Below are 17,817 nucleotides of genomic sequence, written 5' to 3'. Positions count from 1 at the left end.
TATTTAAAAAAAATTACATTTTACCCCTTTTACATGATACCAAAGCTAACTCATAGATAACTTGTTAGTCACAAAGGAACAAATGTACCTGTAGAATGGGGGGACCCAGCTGTCAGTGATCCATCCTTGTATCACTAATAATAGGGTGGCCAGACATGTGCCCTTAGGACTTTATTATGATAACTGTGAAGTGTACAGCAGCTCTTCTTTTTGATTTTTTAACTTTCATTTTTTGAGATAGTCTCACTCTGTCACCCAGGCTGGAGTGCAGTGGTGTGATCTTGGCTCACTGCAACCTCCACCTCCCAGGTTCAAGTGATTCTCATGCTGCAGCCTCCTAAGTAGCTGGGATTACCGGTGTGCGCCACCATGCCCAACTAATTTTTGTATTTTTAGTAGAGACAAGATTTTGCCATGTTGGCCAAGCTGGTCTTGAACTCCTGGCCTCAAGTGATCTGCCCACCTGGCGTGAGCCACCACATCCGGCCGAGTGTACAGCAACTCTTGTGAAATATTCTCACCAAAAATGTTTAACTTGAATCTTAAGATCTAAAGTTCGCTTAATAGGAATCACAAGCTCTAGAGAAATAAGTCAAATAATCCCAAGAAGTTACATCAGACAGATCAGAAGGTGAGAACACTAGAGCAGCAGTCCCCAACCTTTTTAGCAATAGGGACTGGTTTTGTGGAAGACAATTTTTCCATGGACCAGGGGCAGGGGATGGTTCAGGGATGATTCAGGCACATTACATTTATTGTGCACTTTATTTCTATTGCATTGTAATATATAATGAAATAATTATACAACTCTCCATAATGTATAATCACTGGGAGCCCTGAGCTTGTTTCCCTGCAACTAGATGGTCCCATCTGGGGGCGATGGGAGACAGTGACAGATCATCAGGCATTAGGTTCTCATAAGGAGCGCACAACCTACATCCCTTGCACGCACAGTTCACAATAGTGTTCATGCTCCTATGAGAATCTAATGCTGTCGCTGATCTGACAGGAGGCGGAGCTCAGGCATTAATAAGAGCAATGGGGAATGGCTGTAAATACAGATGAAGAAGCTTTTTGCTCACTTGCCTGCTACTCACCTCCTGTGTGTGGCCCCGTTCCTAACAGGCCACAGACCAGTAACTGTCCATGGCCCTGGGATTAAGGACCCTACACTATAGCACTCCTTGTCTTTTCGAAAAGTCAGGGTCATAAAAAAAAATGTGTAGAGGGATTGATTAGATTAAAAGAGATTTAGAGGCCGGACGCGGTGGCTCATGACTGTAATCCCAGCACTTTGGGAGGCCAAGGTGGGCCTCACTTGAGGTCAGGAGTTAGAGATCAGCCTGCCCAACGTGATGAAACCCCATCTCTACTAAAAAAATACAAAAATTAGCTGGGCGTGGTGGTTCAACACCTGTAATTCCAGCTACCTGGGAGACTGAGACAGGAGAATCGCTTGAACCTGGGAGGTGGAGGCTGCAGTGAGCAGAGATCATGCCACTGCACTCCAGTCTGGGCAATAGAGTGAGATTCTTTCTCAAAAAAAAAAAATGAGAAATTTAGAGACATAAAAACTAAATGCAATTAATGTTCCTTGATTGGATTCTGGTTTGGAAAAAAAGAGACATTTGGGAGTCAATCCAAGAATCTGAATCAGGACTAGACGATAGATAATATCAGTGAATTGTTTTTGTTAGGTGCAATAATGGAATAGAATATGTAGGAAGATTTTTTAGGTATATGCTGTAATATTTCAGAGTGGAATGTCATGATGTCTGCAATTTAATTTGAAATGGTTCAGCAAAAATATTCAGGGAGATGAAGCAATAGCAAAATGTTAACGATTGTTGAAAATATGGTCATTCTTTGTTTTATTTTGATGTATGTTTGAGATTCTTCATGATGGAAAATTAAAAAGGGTCTAATCTCCACCACTTATGAGGTATATGGCTTTAGACATGTTGCTAAACCTCTCTGGGTTTTATTTTTCCTTACTACAAAAGGGAGATAATCTCTAACTCATTGCGGTGGTGTATGGATTGAGAGAGTTAACATTTTCAGTACGCACAGTGCTAGGCATCTGAGTATTCAGTAAAGTCTGCCATTTTCCACTAAAACAGCCTTGAACATAATAACAGCTGCAAGGTGATAAGACTATGATAAAAACTAAGCTATTAAAAAATCCTCAGTGTAAATCAACCAATTTCAATGACAGCATTGTCAGCATTTAAATTGCATAAATATGCAACTGAATCAAATAAATGGTGAACTGGTTGTTAACACAGCAATGACATACTGCTCATTGCTTACTAATTCAACCAAAATGTTTTTAAATAGAGAAAAATATTGATCTGGAAGGACTTGGTTAAAAAGGTACAATTGAACATCATGAATTGTGCTTTATTTTTCCCAATGGATGATGAGCCTAAAAATATTGTAGTCTGGAACCAAGTATAACAGTACTCCTGAAATTCTATCCTATAGAAAAAATCCTAAATACAAAATGAATTTTATGCACTAAGATGTTTATTTCTATATTCGATGTGGGTGTGAGAGAGAAAGAGAGAGGAAGAGACAGAGAGAGAGAACGGACTTCTAAATATAAAAAATTAGAGCCATGTTCTTAACTCCATACTTAAAAGATTAATGTCTTCATGTAGAAACAAGTTTATGCAAACAGCATAAATGCTCATTCACAAAAGAAATACAAACATGAAAAGAGAGCCAATCTCAGTGGTTAAAAAAGACAATGTTCCTTTTTTTTCCTCTGTCATATTGGTAAAGATGAATGCACGTGATAGTCCCCCTCACTGGGAAGGGTGTGGGTAAGAGCTTATTGTCAGATGCTTCCAGTGAAAGTATAAATTGGTACAGCATTTTCTAAGGGCAATTTGGCAAAAATGCATCAGCACTAAAAATGGGTGTGTCTTCTGTCCCTAACAAATCCACGTTTAGAACTTTATTATACAGAAATAATTGAGCAAATACACAAAGCTGTGTGTACAAGAATGTTTAGAGTAGCAAAAATGGCCACCCATCTGCATTTGGGTAAATAAATTATGATACATCCATATGCTAAAATACTAATTGACATCAAAAATATACATTTTATCCAAATGCTGGCTGGGTGTCACGATCGTGTGATAAATGTATGGCAAGGCCAAAACCAAATATCACCACCACAAAATGAACTTCTGAGGTTCAAGAGTGCATCTGAAATTTTATTTTAAAACTTTATTGGGTCAGGTATGGTGGTTCATGCCTGTAATCCCAGAACTTTGGGAGGCCAAAGCGAGAGGATTGCTTGAGCCCAGGAGTTCGAGATGAGTCTGGCCCACAGAGTGAGACCCTGTCTCTACAAAAAAATAAAAAGTAAAAACTACAAAGAAATGTAATTAGCCAGTTGTGGTAGCATCTGTTATCTCAGCTAGCAGGTCTAAGCAGGAGGATCACTTGAGCCCAGGAGTTCAGCTGGGCAACATGGCGAAACCTTGTTTTTCCAGAAAAAAAACCCAAAAATTAGCTAGGCATGGTGGCTCATGCCTGTACTCCCAGCTACCTGGGAGGCTGAGGTGGAAGGATCATTTGAGCCCAGAAATTCAAGGCTGCAGTGAGCAGTTGATTGTGTCACTGCACTCCAGCCTGGGCAACAGAGTGAAACCTTGTCTCAAAAACAACAACAAAAAAATTATGTCCAGATAGAAGACCGTGGATGTTGTCCTATGCGTGTGTAATTTTTTTTTCATCTCGTGAAACAGCAGTGGCAAAGCTGTTCTCTCTTTACCCTCAAAAAATGTGAAGAATTCCCAAATGGACATTTTCCTGAAATACTTGTGGTTTGAGTGGAATTATATGATAAAAAGTAACATGAAAAATTTTAAAGGTTATTTTGTTTCATTCACAGATAATTTTCAAAAAGGTAAAATCGTGACTCTCATCAAATATAAAATGGACACATATAAAATCATGACCCTCAGCAAATATAAAATAGACACATATAAAATATTTTATTTAACTCAACTAATATGGAAACTAGTAAGATGGAATGTTCAGTTCAAAAAACATTTCTATTCATAGACAACAAAGAAATGTTAAGATATCTGAGTTTGATTGGGGGGGAAAAAGCTGTTTTATGTCCACAGGCCATAAATCTTAGGGATTTATCCATTCCACTCTACAGAAATTTGCATCTCTACTGGACAAAAATCTGCAAGTTAACAAGTAAACTTCTGTAAGTCTGAGATCTTTAATAAGCAGTACATAATGAGATGAATTAGCATCACTTTCCTGAGACAGTCCTTCAGTGGCCTTATCCTCCCATATGATATTGAAATGATATGTCCTACCTTTTTGCCTTATTCCTAAATCTCAGATAATTTTCCCAACAATTTAATGTGATGGACGTTAGTGGCACCAAACAATGCTACAAGGATATATTTTTTTAAGCAAACAAATACTTATAAAATGCAAAAATAATACAAGACACAGTAGAATTGAAAATATATAATGAAACATTAAGAACATAGAAGTGCCAAAACAGTGTTGAAAAAGAACAAAGTTGGTGAGTATCTACATTACCGGATTTCAGGACTTTTAAGACAGTGACATAACAAGACAGTATTATCTGTCAGTCTAGTTCCTTTTTTTTCTGTTTTTTCTTTTTTTTTTTAGATTTTTAAATTTTTTTTCATGAGACAGAATCTCGCTATGTTGCCCAGGCCAGTCTAGTACTTCTGAGCTCAAGCAGTCCTCCCACCTTGGCCCTCCAAAGTGCTGGGGTTACAGGTGTGAGCCACCGCGTCAGGCATATTTCCTTATTTCTTTAATGTTCTAAGTGTATAACTTTTTGTGTCTAAAATTATTATTATAGCATTTTACTCTTGCAAAATATATATACTGTATACATTTATACTTCAACTGATAGAATTTCAGCATAAAAAAGGTGAGATTTTCCTTTTAAGTTATTTAAGAATCCATGTTATAAAAAGACAAAGAAGGTTACATAACAATGTTTGTATTATGACCTTTTAATTTATGCATATACTGACATATATAAAAATTCTAGATTAATGTACATTAAAGCGACCATAGCAGTTATCCTTGGGTTTTCAAATTAAAGGTTAATTTTCACTTTCTTCTGTGTACCTTTCTGGTTAGTCTGACTTACTATTATTTTTTTACCAAAGGTTTTATTGTGATAAAACGTACATAACAAAAATTTCCATTTGAAGTGCACGCTTCAGTGGCATTAAGAACATTCACACTGTTACGCAGCCAGCACCACTATTCATCTCCTGAACTTTTTTATCTTTTCAAATTAAAACTCTGTACGCATTAAACTATCACTCCTCATTCCCTTCTTCCCCCAGTCCCTAGTAACGTCTATTCTGCTTTCCACGTTTAGGAATTTAACTGTTATAGGTACCTCTTGTAAGTGGAATCACTCAACCTTTGTCTTTTTGGGTCTAGCTTATTTAATTTAGCATGTTTTCCAAGAGGATCTATGGTATGTATCAGTGTTCCATTCCTTTTTATGACTTATTTTTACAGTGAACTGAAACCACCTTAATAATCAGAAACTTAACAAAGCTGTTTTAATCTGTAAACAGGAATGAAAGCTTAATTTTACTTTTTAGTGAAAACCTGGTTCTACCTGTCTGGGGTGCATTTGTAACATTCTACTTCCTGTTTGTATTCTAGGGGTGAAGCTAAGTAGTCTTCTTGGTAAAAAGGGAAACTTGGAAAAACTCCAGAGCTACTGGGAAGTTGGATTTTTTCTGGGGGCCAGCGTCCTAGCCAATGACCACATGAGAGTCATTCAAGCATCTGAAAAGCTTTTTAAACTGAAGACACCAGCATGGTAATAATTAGCTATTATGGGTTGATACAATCATTTTTAATAAACAGCTCCATATTGTTCCCATATTATATTTATTGAACTGACAATTAGATGATTTTATTTGCTTATAAAATAAAATGCAGAATATAGAGGAAAATTGTGATATTCATAAAATGTGTTACACATAAATTCTGATGACTTTCGACATAGCTGATGTCAGCAGGTTCCTGACAGCCTCTCCTGCACATTGACCAACCCACTGGCGCAGGTTGGCCAGTGTCACCCATGTGAATCATGCAGAGGCCACGCATTTTGCACCTGCAAATATCACTTATGTTTGGGGCCTGAGACCACATTTCTATTGCAGCTGTTAGACCTTTACTCCAAACATATGCCCTTTGTTTCCTCTGTGATCTAATCTCAGTTTTGGAATTCTCATTCTTGATTTTCTTTTCTTCTTACTTAGGATTTGACTGACACATTTGAGTGTTTCCTATATATGTGTGTTTTTCTAATTTCAAATTGTTCTTAGAGTGCACCCAAATCTCATCATTATCTATGTGGTAATTGGAGAGGTGGAAACAAAATTCCATCTGCATTCAGGACCATATTGAAAAACAATGTTGGCCGGGCGCGCGGTGGCTCACACCTGTAAACCCAGCACTTGGGAGGCTGAGGTGGACAGATCACTTGAGGTTAGGAGTTTGAGACCAGCCTGGACAACCGGGTGAAACCCCATCTCTACTAAAAATACAAAAATTAGCTGGGCATGATCGTGGGTGCCTGTAATCCCAGCTACTTGGGAGGCTGAGGCAGGAGAATCACTTGAACCCAGGAGGCGGAGGTTGCAGTGAGCCAAGATCGTGCCACTGCATTTCAACCTGGGTGACAGGGCAAGACTCTGTCTCAAAAAAAAAAAGAAAGAAAAGAAAAAAGAAAAAGAATTTTTATTAGCATCACATGTAGCGATTAACCATTAGCTATACAGACTTTAAAAGGCTAACCATGATATAGTGAAAGCCTCTTTCCAGAGCCACTCAGAGCCCAGGCCACCGACTCGGCTGTTTTCATCACAGAAACCGTGTGAGGAAGAGACCACCATGTTAGGCCCTCATGGCTTTTTAAAGAATTTTCCTCATGTTCAGGTCTCCTTTAGCCAATCCTCCCCAGGGATCTTTCTAAAGCTCACAGGGATCTTTCAAAAATGCACACCTAACACTTTCCCTGCACTGAAATCCTTAAATCAATATAGTTTAATTGTTCCTCACAGCCTAAGGAATAAAGTCCATCATTTTGTCTTAGCAAACAAGATTTGCCTTTAGCCATTCCAGCCTCGGCTCATGTCACACCCCTGGGTTTACACTGCTGTCTCTTCATACCACACTGCCGGTTTCATGCATGAGTGTCTGAGCACGTGCTGAGCATGCCTCTCAGAATGCACACATTCTCCAGGGAACACTCATCCATCACACCTGCTCATAAAGCCGACCTTGACTTAGAGCCCTTCCTCACACCCAAGTCCCTTCTTTAGTGTTTCTGTCATTCTTTAGTTATGCCTCTCTTGATACTGAGTGTATAGCTTTTTAAGTTGTCTCTCTGTTTCATCATATCTCCATGGATATTTATTCTTGGTGTTATAACACCTTTTGATATTTATCCCCACAGCACTGTGTGCAGCAGTAGGCATTCAGCAAATGATATGCAATAAAGGAACCAATAGTTGCACGCATGATATTGAGTCACATTTGCTGTTTCTTTACGGTGACCATTCTGATGGCAGTATTTTAGGCATCCTGGTTCTGTTAACAAGAAAACAGGCACTATTCTATGCAATGGTACTCGCAGACACAAAACAGTGCCTTAAGGTTCCACTAACTTAATTTTTATGGAATGTTAACTTCCATGTTTATAGTCCATAAAGCGCCTGCATAGCCATTATCACCTATAATTATCCCACTCCTCATTTTTCCTAACTTTTTCTTTTGAGGCACCATCTGTCTTATTAGGTTTGAGGGTATTTGTATAATATATAAGCTGTGTTGCTTCAGAGCTAAATAATGATCTCTTATGAAGTGTCTATTTAGGAAAGCTTCCTCAAAGAAACATAGTTAAAGACAAATGCATTAACTGCTTCCTTGAATAGAATATAGGCATTTTAAAGTTCATGTTTTAACTAGATGTATGGCCCTAGTCCAAATTACCAAGCCCTCTAAGCCTGTTTCCTCATCTCTAAAATAGGGATAAAATAACCAACGTTACTGAGTTTTTGTGAGATAGAAATGAGATAATGTGAGAAAACACGGCTGGGCGTGGTGGCTCACGCCTGCAATCCCAGCACGTTGGGAGGCCGAGGCAGGTGGATCACTTGAGGTCAGGAGTTCGAGACCAGCCTGGCCAACATGGTGAAACTCCATCTCTACTAAAAATGCAAAATGTAGCCAGGCGTGGTGGCGCATGCCTGTGATCCCAGCTACTCAGGAGGCTGAGGCAGGAGAATGGCGTGAACCCAGGAGGCAGAGCTTTCAGTGAGCCGAGATTGTGCCACTGCACTCCAGCCTGGGCGACAGAGCGAGACTCCATCTCAACATTTAAAAAAAAAAAAAAAAAAGTGTGAAAGCACATGATATGTAACAAATAACGAATAACGTTTGGTGAATCTAAATGCATAACTATTAATGTCACATATAAATTACATTTACAGAATTAGACTGGGATACATGGGAACAGGTGGTTCTAAATTTGTCTGTTACATGTTTTATATCTTTTCCTTCTCAGGTACCTCAAGTCTATTGTAGAGACAATTTTGATATATAAACATTTTGTGAAACTGACCACAGAACAGCCTGTGGCCAAGCAAGAACTTGTGGACTTTTGGATGGATTTCCTGGTCGAGGCCACAAAGACAGATGTTACTGTGGTTAGGTTTCCAGTGAGTACTCTTCCTTTAAATCTAAGTACATTTCTTTATTTAAAGAACATCTTGTACTGTCATTGTATCAGTGCTTGGGGGCTGATTTTTGTGCCCTAAAACTGCAGTCATCTGGTTCATATCTTTATTTCCTGCACATTGGTTTGCTTTAGCTTACTTTTAAAAATAACTTCTCAAAATCAGAGAAATGAGATCTATTTTTATGTTTTTGCCATGGAATTTGGGTGGTTCCTTTTGATAAGTGGTGAAGTGTACTTCCTAAGCAATGCAAAGATTGTCTCTTGGCTTAGCTTCAGGCCAGCCCGATGTATGCTTTTCCTTAATACTGCAATTGTGTTGACATGGTCTTCAGTATTATCTCCCGTAATTGTGAAAAGTATCAGGCTTACCTGCATTGTTATTCCATCCCCACCACCCATTACCCAGGTGGGTCAGAGTTAGATGTAATATCCCCAGTGACTATTTACAACGTTTTAGACCGTGGGAAATAATGACTTGCAGTTTCTGGTCTGCAGTTCATTTTGGCTGGTCTCTAGTGGACTTCAGATATACAGATTTAAATGTATAACACACACAGACACACACACACACACTTTAAAAAAATCTATTGCTCTTCTCAGATGGTGCTATGCCCCTTCTGATAGTTCTTAATATCGTCCAGCATCCAATTCAAGAATTACTGGCAACTCCCTGTATGTACAAATTTCTTTCCACATCAAAGTGATGCCATAAATCTCTCTGAGCTCTCTAATCTCTATCTTCCATACTCAGAGGTGGTGACAATTCTCAATTCTTTTTGTGAAATCTTGTTTTCTAGTTCTTGTTGATAGGATCATCTACTTCACTTAATTAAATCCATTGCTGACATGAGCATGCTTTACTCTTGCTTCCAGATGAAGCCTTGAGCTCAGCAGGGTCCTTAAGCGAAAGCCTTTCTAACTGAAACACTTCACTTTATTTTCTAGCCTAGATAATGTGTAGCCTAGGAAAATGCTTACCTTAGAATGAGCTGGCAGCTTGCCTGTAGCTGCCTCTCAATAGCAGTAAATATAGTGAAAGAAGAGAACATAGAATTCAGGTATTTAATTGACTGTTGACTTGATCGACTAGAAAACTGGCTATGAAAGGAAACCATTCAAATTAGTCGCTTTGAGCCCATTTAGATTAGTATCATATGAATTTGTCTGTCATAATATAAATATAAGTGAATATAAAAAATATTTGTCTGACAGAATTTGTCTGTCATAATATAAATATAAATAAGTGAATATAAAAAAAAAACCAGAAAATATTAAGTGAGAAGTTAGGAGAATATAGGTATAAACACCAGTTGAGAGAGGCATCCTTAAGCAAGAAAGGGACTTATAAGTTCTAAAGGAAAATATTCACCAATTTGATTTCACTGAAAAATGGATATTTTTGTTTGATTAAAAAAAAACACCATGAACATGCCAAATAGGAACTGCTAGGCCGGGAGAAAATGTTTTATAAAACTGCAAAATGGTCAATTTGCCAAATATGAAAAAAAATCCTATAAAGTGATAAGCAAAATAAAATAAGAAGAGGCCAGGCGTGGTGACTTAAGCCTGTAATCCCAGCGCTTTGGGAGACCGAGGTGGGCAGATCACCTGAGGTTGGGAGTTTGAGACTAGCCTGACCAACATGGAGAAACCCTGCCTCTACTAAAAATACAAAATTAGCCAGGCGTGGTGACGCATACCTGTAATCCCAGGTACTTGGGAGGCTGAGGCAGGAGAATCGCTTGAACCTGGGAGGCAGAGGTTGCGGTGAGCCGATACCATGCCATTGCAGTCCAGCCTGGGCAACAAGAGCAAAACTCCATCTCAAAATAAGTAAATAAATAAAATAAAATAAAAATAAAAAGAAGAATAAAAAATTTGTATGAAGAGATAATTAACTTCTGGTTAGTCAAGATAATGCAAATTAAGTGAGACACTATTTTTTTGCCCATTGGACTCAAAGAATTAAAACATTTTACAACAGTTGACACCATTGTGGAAACGAGCATTTTTAGAGCCTGCTGGTGGGCATAGGAATTGCTGAATATTCTAGGATTCTATCTGAGAAGGGGATGATAGGATCACATAGGGGACCCTGAGGACCTCAACTTTATTTGCAACATTTCATTTCTTTAGAAAACATTTCGAAGCAAATATGACAGCATGTTAACACTTAGTTATCTGCGAGTGGTAGGCACATAGCTGTTATCTTGACAACATATTTATGGCATATTTGATTTTTCTCAGCAATCCATTTCCTTCTTGAAACTTTGTGGCTTATTTGGGGTCTGTCTTTTTGTGACAAGACTCTAAAGTGCAGTGTTTTCCCCCTCATCTCTAAATAGTACTCCTACATCAGAATTCATAACTCAGGTACTCAAAACTTCTTTTCTATAGTTTGTTGTTACACAGAGGACAAAATTGTGCAATTTTGTAGTTCTTCTTGAGTTTTCCTACAACGACTTCACCTGTGTGAGTTCCAGAAAATGCCAGTCTACCAAGGAGCTCCAAATTTAATGGAAATTGCTTTAGGATTAACCGCTTGATTGTTTTCTTATATTTACATGTATGATGAAGCACTGCAGAAACTGTAAAGATATTGCTTTAAAAAATAATGAAAGCCATATGGATGATTTTTAAATCTCAATATACGTGATAGCATAGCAGAAAAACAGGACCAAAAACCACTTCTGGAATTTGCCACCCATGCTGTCCCTCATAGAGAAAGGCAGCCTTTTAGTACCTGTGGGGTGATCTTGGTCACTGCAATTTGTCATGTCCTTAGCATAGCATCTTCCATAGCTCACACTACAAAGGTTGCAGTAGGTGTTGATTAGGATGATAACATTATCCTTCTTTTGAAATGTATCTAAATAAAATCCAGAATGGCCTATTTTACAAAATATTATTTGATTGTTTTTATTTATCTCAATACTGTATTCATTCTCATTTCTCCAAGAATTAACTGTGACTCTGGGCAAAAGAAAATTGAAAGTTTATTTGGGAAATTATATGAATAGTACCATCATTTATCACTTCAATTTATTATTTTTTCTTACCTCTCCTCTTGATATATTTCCTTTCCTTCTTACATTGAAAAGTTTGGAGACCATCAACTCATTATCTAATGTCAAGAAAGAGGAAGGAGAGACGTATGGTACTTCAAAGACCCTGTACAAACTTAAATATCTGGTTAATATCTATCCTTTATAGGCCTTGCAGTCTTCCTTTTTGATTCAGATACATGAAATTAGCAGTTAATTATAATATTAACCTAAAAACAAGAAATTAAAAGCAAGAATTTATAAACTCGTAAGTGAGGTATATCTAGCTTTAAGGCTTTGTCAAATTGCCTCCATTCCCTGGTCTGTTTCCCAGCCTTTCTGTGACCTCTGTAATGTGTGCTATGCATTTCTCACATTTTGTCATTTCAAGGGTAGAGCAAAGAGCTCAACAAATATTAGACAGTGATAGTTACAACCTTGTTTTTATTTCCTGAACACATAGTTCAGATTTTATCTGTTAGAAATATTGAGATGACAATAAAGACATAATTTAACAAGAGAGGAGTCAGTGCTTTGCTTTTCTTCTGTTGAATATAATAGTGTGCCCACATAATTTGGGAATGGGGTATATTCTCACTTGTCAATGAAGAGAGTTGGATGATGTTTTGGGAAACCCACCTTTTATTCTCTATTATTTTGATTTCATATACATTGCGATACTCAGATATGAGAGCACCATTTCTGCAAAGTTTAGATGGGAAAATGATTTTCGTTATTCATCATTACCACTATGTCTCTGTTGATTGGAATTAAGATTTTGATTCACTGGGTGAGTTTGTTCCTGAGTCAGAATATGTTCACTTATGGGCTCTCACTGTGTGTTTATTTGTGGCATAGCCCATCTTATTTTCACAGCTAGAGACTGACTGAGAATTCTTGGAGCCCTTAACGTTTTTAATATTCAAAGAGTAAAGAAAAATTGGTTTTTCTACCTCCCTTTCTCTAGTTCCCTGTACCTTAAGTAAATGTTACCTGTTAAGGTAAGTTGAGAGTAAAACAAATATGCCCAGATTCTTCTGCCTTCTTTCTGAGGGTGCATTTCATGTTTTACTGTATTATGAATCTGTAATTCCTTATGGGTGGAGCCTTCTGAAGGAGTTTTCCTCCACTTTTATTTGGAAAACTTGCTTGATTCAAAATTAGTTCTAAAGATAATTTTCTTGAATGTTAAGCAGTAGAGTAGAAAGACTATTCCAGTTTTTCTAATAGTTAAGTATTGACTTTTCTTTTTTTAAACATTCCTAGTGAAGTCTGCCTAGGAAATTTGGGCCAGGAAGATGCCTTTAAGCATCTACACAAGTAGATAATGAATCGTAGCACCTTTGAAATCAGGGCATGTGTATTATTTTAGTATTATTCACTCCAAATGTGAGATATTAGTAATAATATAATACTTCATGTTGTCCTTTGATGGAGATTCTCAACTCATTTATCACATACCCCTCATAGAGCTTCAAAATAGGAACAAATTTTATTTCTCTTTTTCTCTTACAAGGCTAAGTGTATCATTATTGAAGATGCCAGTTTCATCTGGAAGGCAGTGCAAAAACGTGTTTATTATTTCATACAGCTAAGTTTGTTTCTTTGGTTTATATATAAAACTCAGGAATAACCAAAACCATTTCTAAATTTATTTACATGGGTATGAAAACCATACTACTACATCTGTATGATAAAGTGTGATAGCAGAAAAACTAAAATAAGGATGTGACATTCTATGTATGGACCTTTTCTGTCTTTCTTTGACACATTTATATTTATAGAAATAGCTTATGTAGTACATGATAAAATAGAAGATTTTTTAAAGTTATCACTAGTAGATTCCCTGAGGATAGCTGAACCCATGTATGGACTTCAAAAATTTATTTCTAACCTTATTAGCAATACAAGGTGATGCATTATTGAACCTTATGATAATTGATAAATACTGTAAAATGCTTGAAGGATTTATAGGAATAACAGCAATCAGAAGTTGAAATGGTTTACTCCAAGAACAGATTCAGAAGCTCATCCAATAATCCTCTACATTGGTGCTGGGGTGTTACAGCAGCTCTAAGTGGTTTCAATCTTAAGTCACTGATATTAGTTTCTTTGCCATATCTTTTCAAGGTATTAATATTAGAACCAACCAAAATCTATCAACCTTCTTATTTGTCTATCAACAATGAAGTTGAGGAAAAGACAATCTCTATTTGGCACGTGCTTCCTGATGACAAGGTAAATTGTGCAATTATTAACACAAGACCATTAGTAACAAAGGACTTTACACCCTTCTAGCATTTACATACTCCAGCAAATGTCTGTGTTAGTTAAGAAGAAATAGCTCAGCTGTGTGTCTGTCTTGGCATAAATGCATTCTGTATTATAAAACTTGTTAAATTTGAATTATGAATTTTTATCAATATTAATAAAATATAGTTGAACTATTTGGATTTTTATTATAGATGGCATAACCATCCAGAGCATACTCAGAATTGGAATATTTCTCTTTTGTAAATTCATGCCATAAGTTATGCACCAAAGAACTAATACTTAAAATACGTGACATAAAAGATGCATATGTTAATTTTAGGAAGCCTGTCAGAATGATGCCACTTTTAATCTTACACGGGTACCATCATAGTTATCATTACATCTAGCTGTTTTGTTATCTAAGTAGTTGCCAAATCTCAGATTAGCCACTGACTCAGTGTGCTGTGCACAAAGTGAGGTGGGCTGTGCGACCACCTATTTTGAGAAAGATCTTAAAACAGTCTCACTTCCGCTCATAGCAGTCATGTGGATAAGCCTTTCCACTTCTATATTCATCAGTTTTAATGCATGTACAAATCATCCTACTATTTTTTTAAAACAGACATTTTCAGGACCTGGCTTCAGTCCACAGGATAAACCAACAGAAATGAGAGAAGTCTTGTGGAAAAATAGTTCATTTATTTTCTTTCTCGTAACTGTTTCCCAGAATGCCCTTATAATTTTATTTAACCATCATCCATCAACTTACTCATTTAATAAATGTTTATTGAGCACTTACTCTGGACCAGGCACTACCAGACATGGTGTTAGACCCTAGGGAAACAGCTGTGTCCAAAATGAGTGAAATTCTTGCCTCTGTGGTGCTTGCTTTCCACTCAGATAGGGCAATAAACCAATAAATAAATGTATAGATATATTCAATGGTGAGAAGGGAAAAATAAAGCAGGAAGTGGAAGCAGGAAGTAAATTTGGGAGTATGGGCTTGCAGTTTTTTACATGTAGACTTGAGTCAATAGACCTGGATTCAAATCCCACCACTGCCCTTGGGCAACTTGGCTTCTCCAAGCTATGGTGTCCTCATCTGTAGAATGAAATAATAATATCGATCTCAAAAGGTTGTTGTGAAGGTTAAATGAAATAATTTGGTAGAGTGCATTTCACAGAGCCTGGCATATAATAAATGTTCAATATATCTTAACTACAGTAACAACAAAAACAATTATAAATCACTGCAGTGTGCATATTATGTGGACTAAATCCTAACTTTGAAACCCCAGAGTTTAACCCTGCTTTGCTCTTTAAATGGCATGGGAGTAACCATTTGGGAGGTTGTTGGTGTTGAACTGGGGCACAAACCTGGCTCTGCATCAGAATTATCTGCAATACCCTGGATCCCAGGAGACCGACTGAGTTGGAATCCTTTATACTTGGAGTGAAGCTTGCACACATGCATTTTTATGAAGATTTATCCATGATTCTGATGTGCAGCCATAGTTGATAACAACTTTAATAGGGATGTAAACATAGTAATTACTCAACTGCAGTAGCTCAGGAATTATTACATCCTTGACTTTATGGCTAAGCTGATTCCTGGGGATGGTGCTTTTCAAAATGTGGTTCCCTGGAACACCAGCATTAGAGTCACCCAGGGAGCTGGTTTAATTAAATGGCAGATTCCAGCTGGGCACAGTGGCTCATGCCTATAATCCCAGCACTTTGGGAGGCCGAGGTGGGTGGATCACTTGAGGTCAGGAGTTCGAGATCAGCCTGGCCAACATGGTGAAACCCCATCTCTACTAAAAATACAAAAATTAGCCAGGCATGTTGGCGCTTGCCTGTAATCCCAGCTACTCAGGAGGCTGAGGCAGGACAATTGCTGGAACCCGGGAGGCAGAGGTTGCAGTGAGCCAAAATTGTGCCACTGTACTCCAGCCTGGGTGACAGAGCAAGACTCCATCTCAAAAAAAAAAAAAATAAATAAAATAAAATAAATTGCAGATTCCTAATCTGCATGTCAGACCTACTGAGGACAATTCTATGAGGTAGACTCTCAGACCTCACGTATGTGAACCACCACCTTAGGAAGTTCAACAGGAAAACAACACAGCATGTCCATGATCTAGCAAGAAGAATGTCCCATGCTTTGATGTGTCCAAATCAGCTGGGACAGATCCTTCCTGGATGTCAATCATGGCCAGGCCCTGTGACCTCTATCAGAGTGGCAAGAAATCACCAGCCCCAGTGCTATAGTTTCTAGGAAGGGCAGTATCTTGAGTTTAAAATGAATAGATACTAAGCAGCACCCAGAATGCATGTTATTTATATTTTAATTTGTTCTATGTTTAGATAAAGTTGGTCATGTTAAGTCTTGTAACTTAGTATTTTAGCAGGCACACTAAATGTTGGCAACATGAAATTACATAATAAGCATGGAGAAAACCATCCATTCGCATGCTCTCAACACCAAGTCCATCTAGTAGCACTGAGGAATACCGAGCAGCATCTTTCAGAACTATGGTCTTTCTCCAATCCCAGTTTGTGAAACACTGTCCTAGCTGACACTTTTACAAGTCAGTTTGGGACTGGCTGCATCCAAAATTTAGAGACACTCTACCAATAGGTTGTGGTAACTTAAGGATCTTCACCCAACAGGCCCCAAATTACACATGCCAATATTTGCCACTGTGTGCAGAGTGAGAAGCTTGATTCTTTTTCATTATTAGGAGTGTCAATTGTATGGAAAAACACTTGAAAAAGTTACCTGTGATACTAATTTATTCATAACAGAAAACTTCCTTGACAAAGGACTTCGAAGACAGGCTTTCAGCTAAGACATAGCTTCCCATGAGACTCACTTCCATGAGTGAAGTAAATAGAGGGAAGACTTTGAAAGAAGTCATTGCCCCAGCAACCCCATCAGCAACATTTCTAACATGTCATTTTAATTGTGTTAAAATGCATCATGCTATACCCGAGGAAAGCACTGTTGAGATGATAGTAGAGCACATCAATCTACCAGCGTTCTTTTGAGTTCTGTGGACTTTGGGACTGTGCTGGTTCCTGAGGAGGACATTATGGGTTCTTGGTCTGTGGCATTCAGTGAGGAGGAAGATCAATGAGGCATGGAGTCCTTCGAGAAGTCTTGCTAAAGGAAGTGGAATCTGGACTTTGGCTGTGGGTAGAACTAGAAGAGATAAATGAACACGGGAAGACAAACTAGATTAGAAGAATAAGGCAGAATTCCAACCAAGGCACCAAAGTGAAAGCAAGTATGGGATGTTCAGGGGCCGGCAGAGTTTGACACATTCCACAAGGAGAAACGTGTTGAGGGAGGTGGGAGATATGATTGGTTGGGCAGGATGACATAAAACTCTGGAGTGCTATGTAAGCTAGGAAGAAGAATTTTAAACATGTGTCAGTAGGAAACAGGACGTCACTGACGTTTCTGAAAATCTGAGAGCTGGCAGGAAGGCAGAACAGAATGTGAATTACGAACCCGGGGTCAGCATCGAGGTGCGTAGGTGTGAAGGTTGATGTTAGCTCTTGCATGCTTCGTGGCCTAGGCATCCACTTCGACTCCTCATGCTTTAGTTGCCATATATGTAAAATGAGAATAACAGTACCTCATAGAATTGTTGTGAAGATTAAGTGAGAGGATGAATGGAAATCATTTAGCACAGTGCTAAGTGGCTTGGAACAAGTGCTCCATAA

The 17,817-nt window shown here is 38.0% G+C and overlaps 1 protein-coding gene across 5 annotated transcripts in view; it reads left to right on the top strand.

Annotated features, from left to right (window-relative positions):
- The window catches only part of MAP3K5 (mitogen-activated protein kinase kinase kinase 5), a 235,900-nt gene that overhangs the window by 128,368 nt on the left and 89,715 nt on the right, over positions 1–17,817 (top strand). For all 5 annotated transcript variants that reach the window (XM_054558204.1, XM_009242284.4, XM_054558203.2 and 2 more), the window contains 3 exons: positions 5,701–5,860; positions 8,615–8,768; positions 13,963–14,070. In XM_054558204.1, the coding sequence (XP_054414179.1) occupies positions 5,701–5,860; positions 8,615–8,768; positions 13,963–14,070 (422 nt within the window). The remainder of the gene's footprint in view (positions 1–5,700; positions 5,861–8,614; positions 8,769–13,962; positions 14,071–17,817) is intronic.

This window comes from Pongo abelii, chromosome 5 (assembly GCF_028885655.2).
Source record: "Pongo abelii isolate AG06213 chromosome 5, NHGRI_mPonAbe1-v2.0_pri, whole genome shotgun sequence".
Lineage (NCBI taxonomy): Eukaryota > Metazoa > Chordata > Mammalia > Primates > Hominidae > Pongo > Pongo abelii.
Note: the sequence above shows the minus strand (reverse complement) of the source record. Positions and strands in the feature narration are given on the sequence as shown.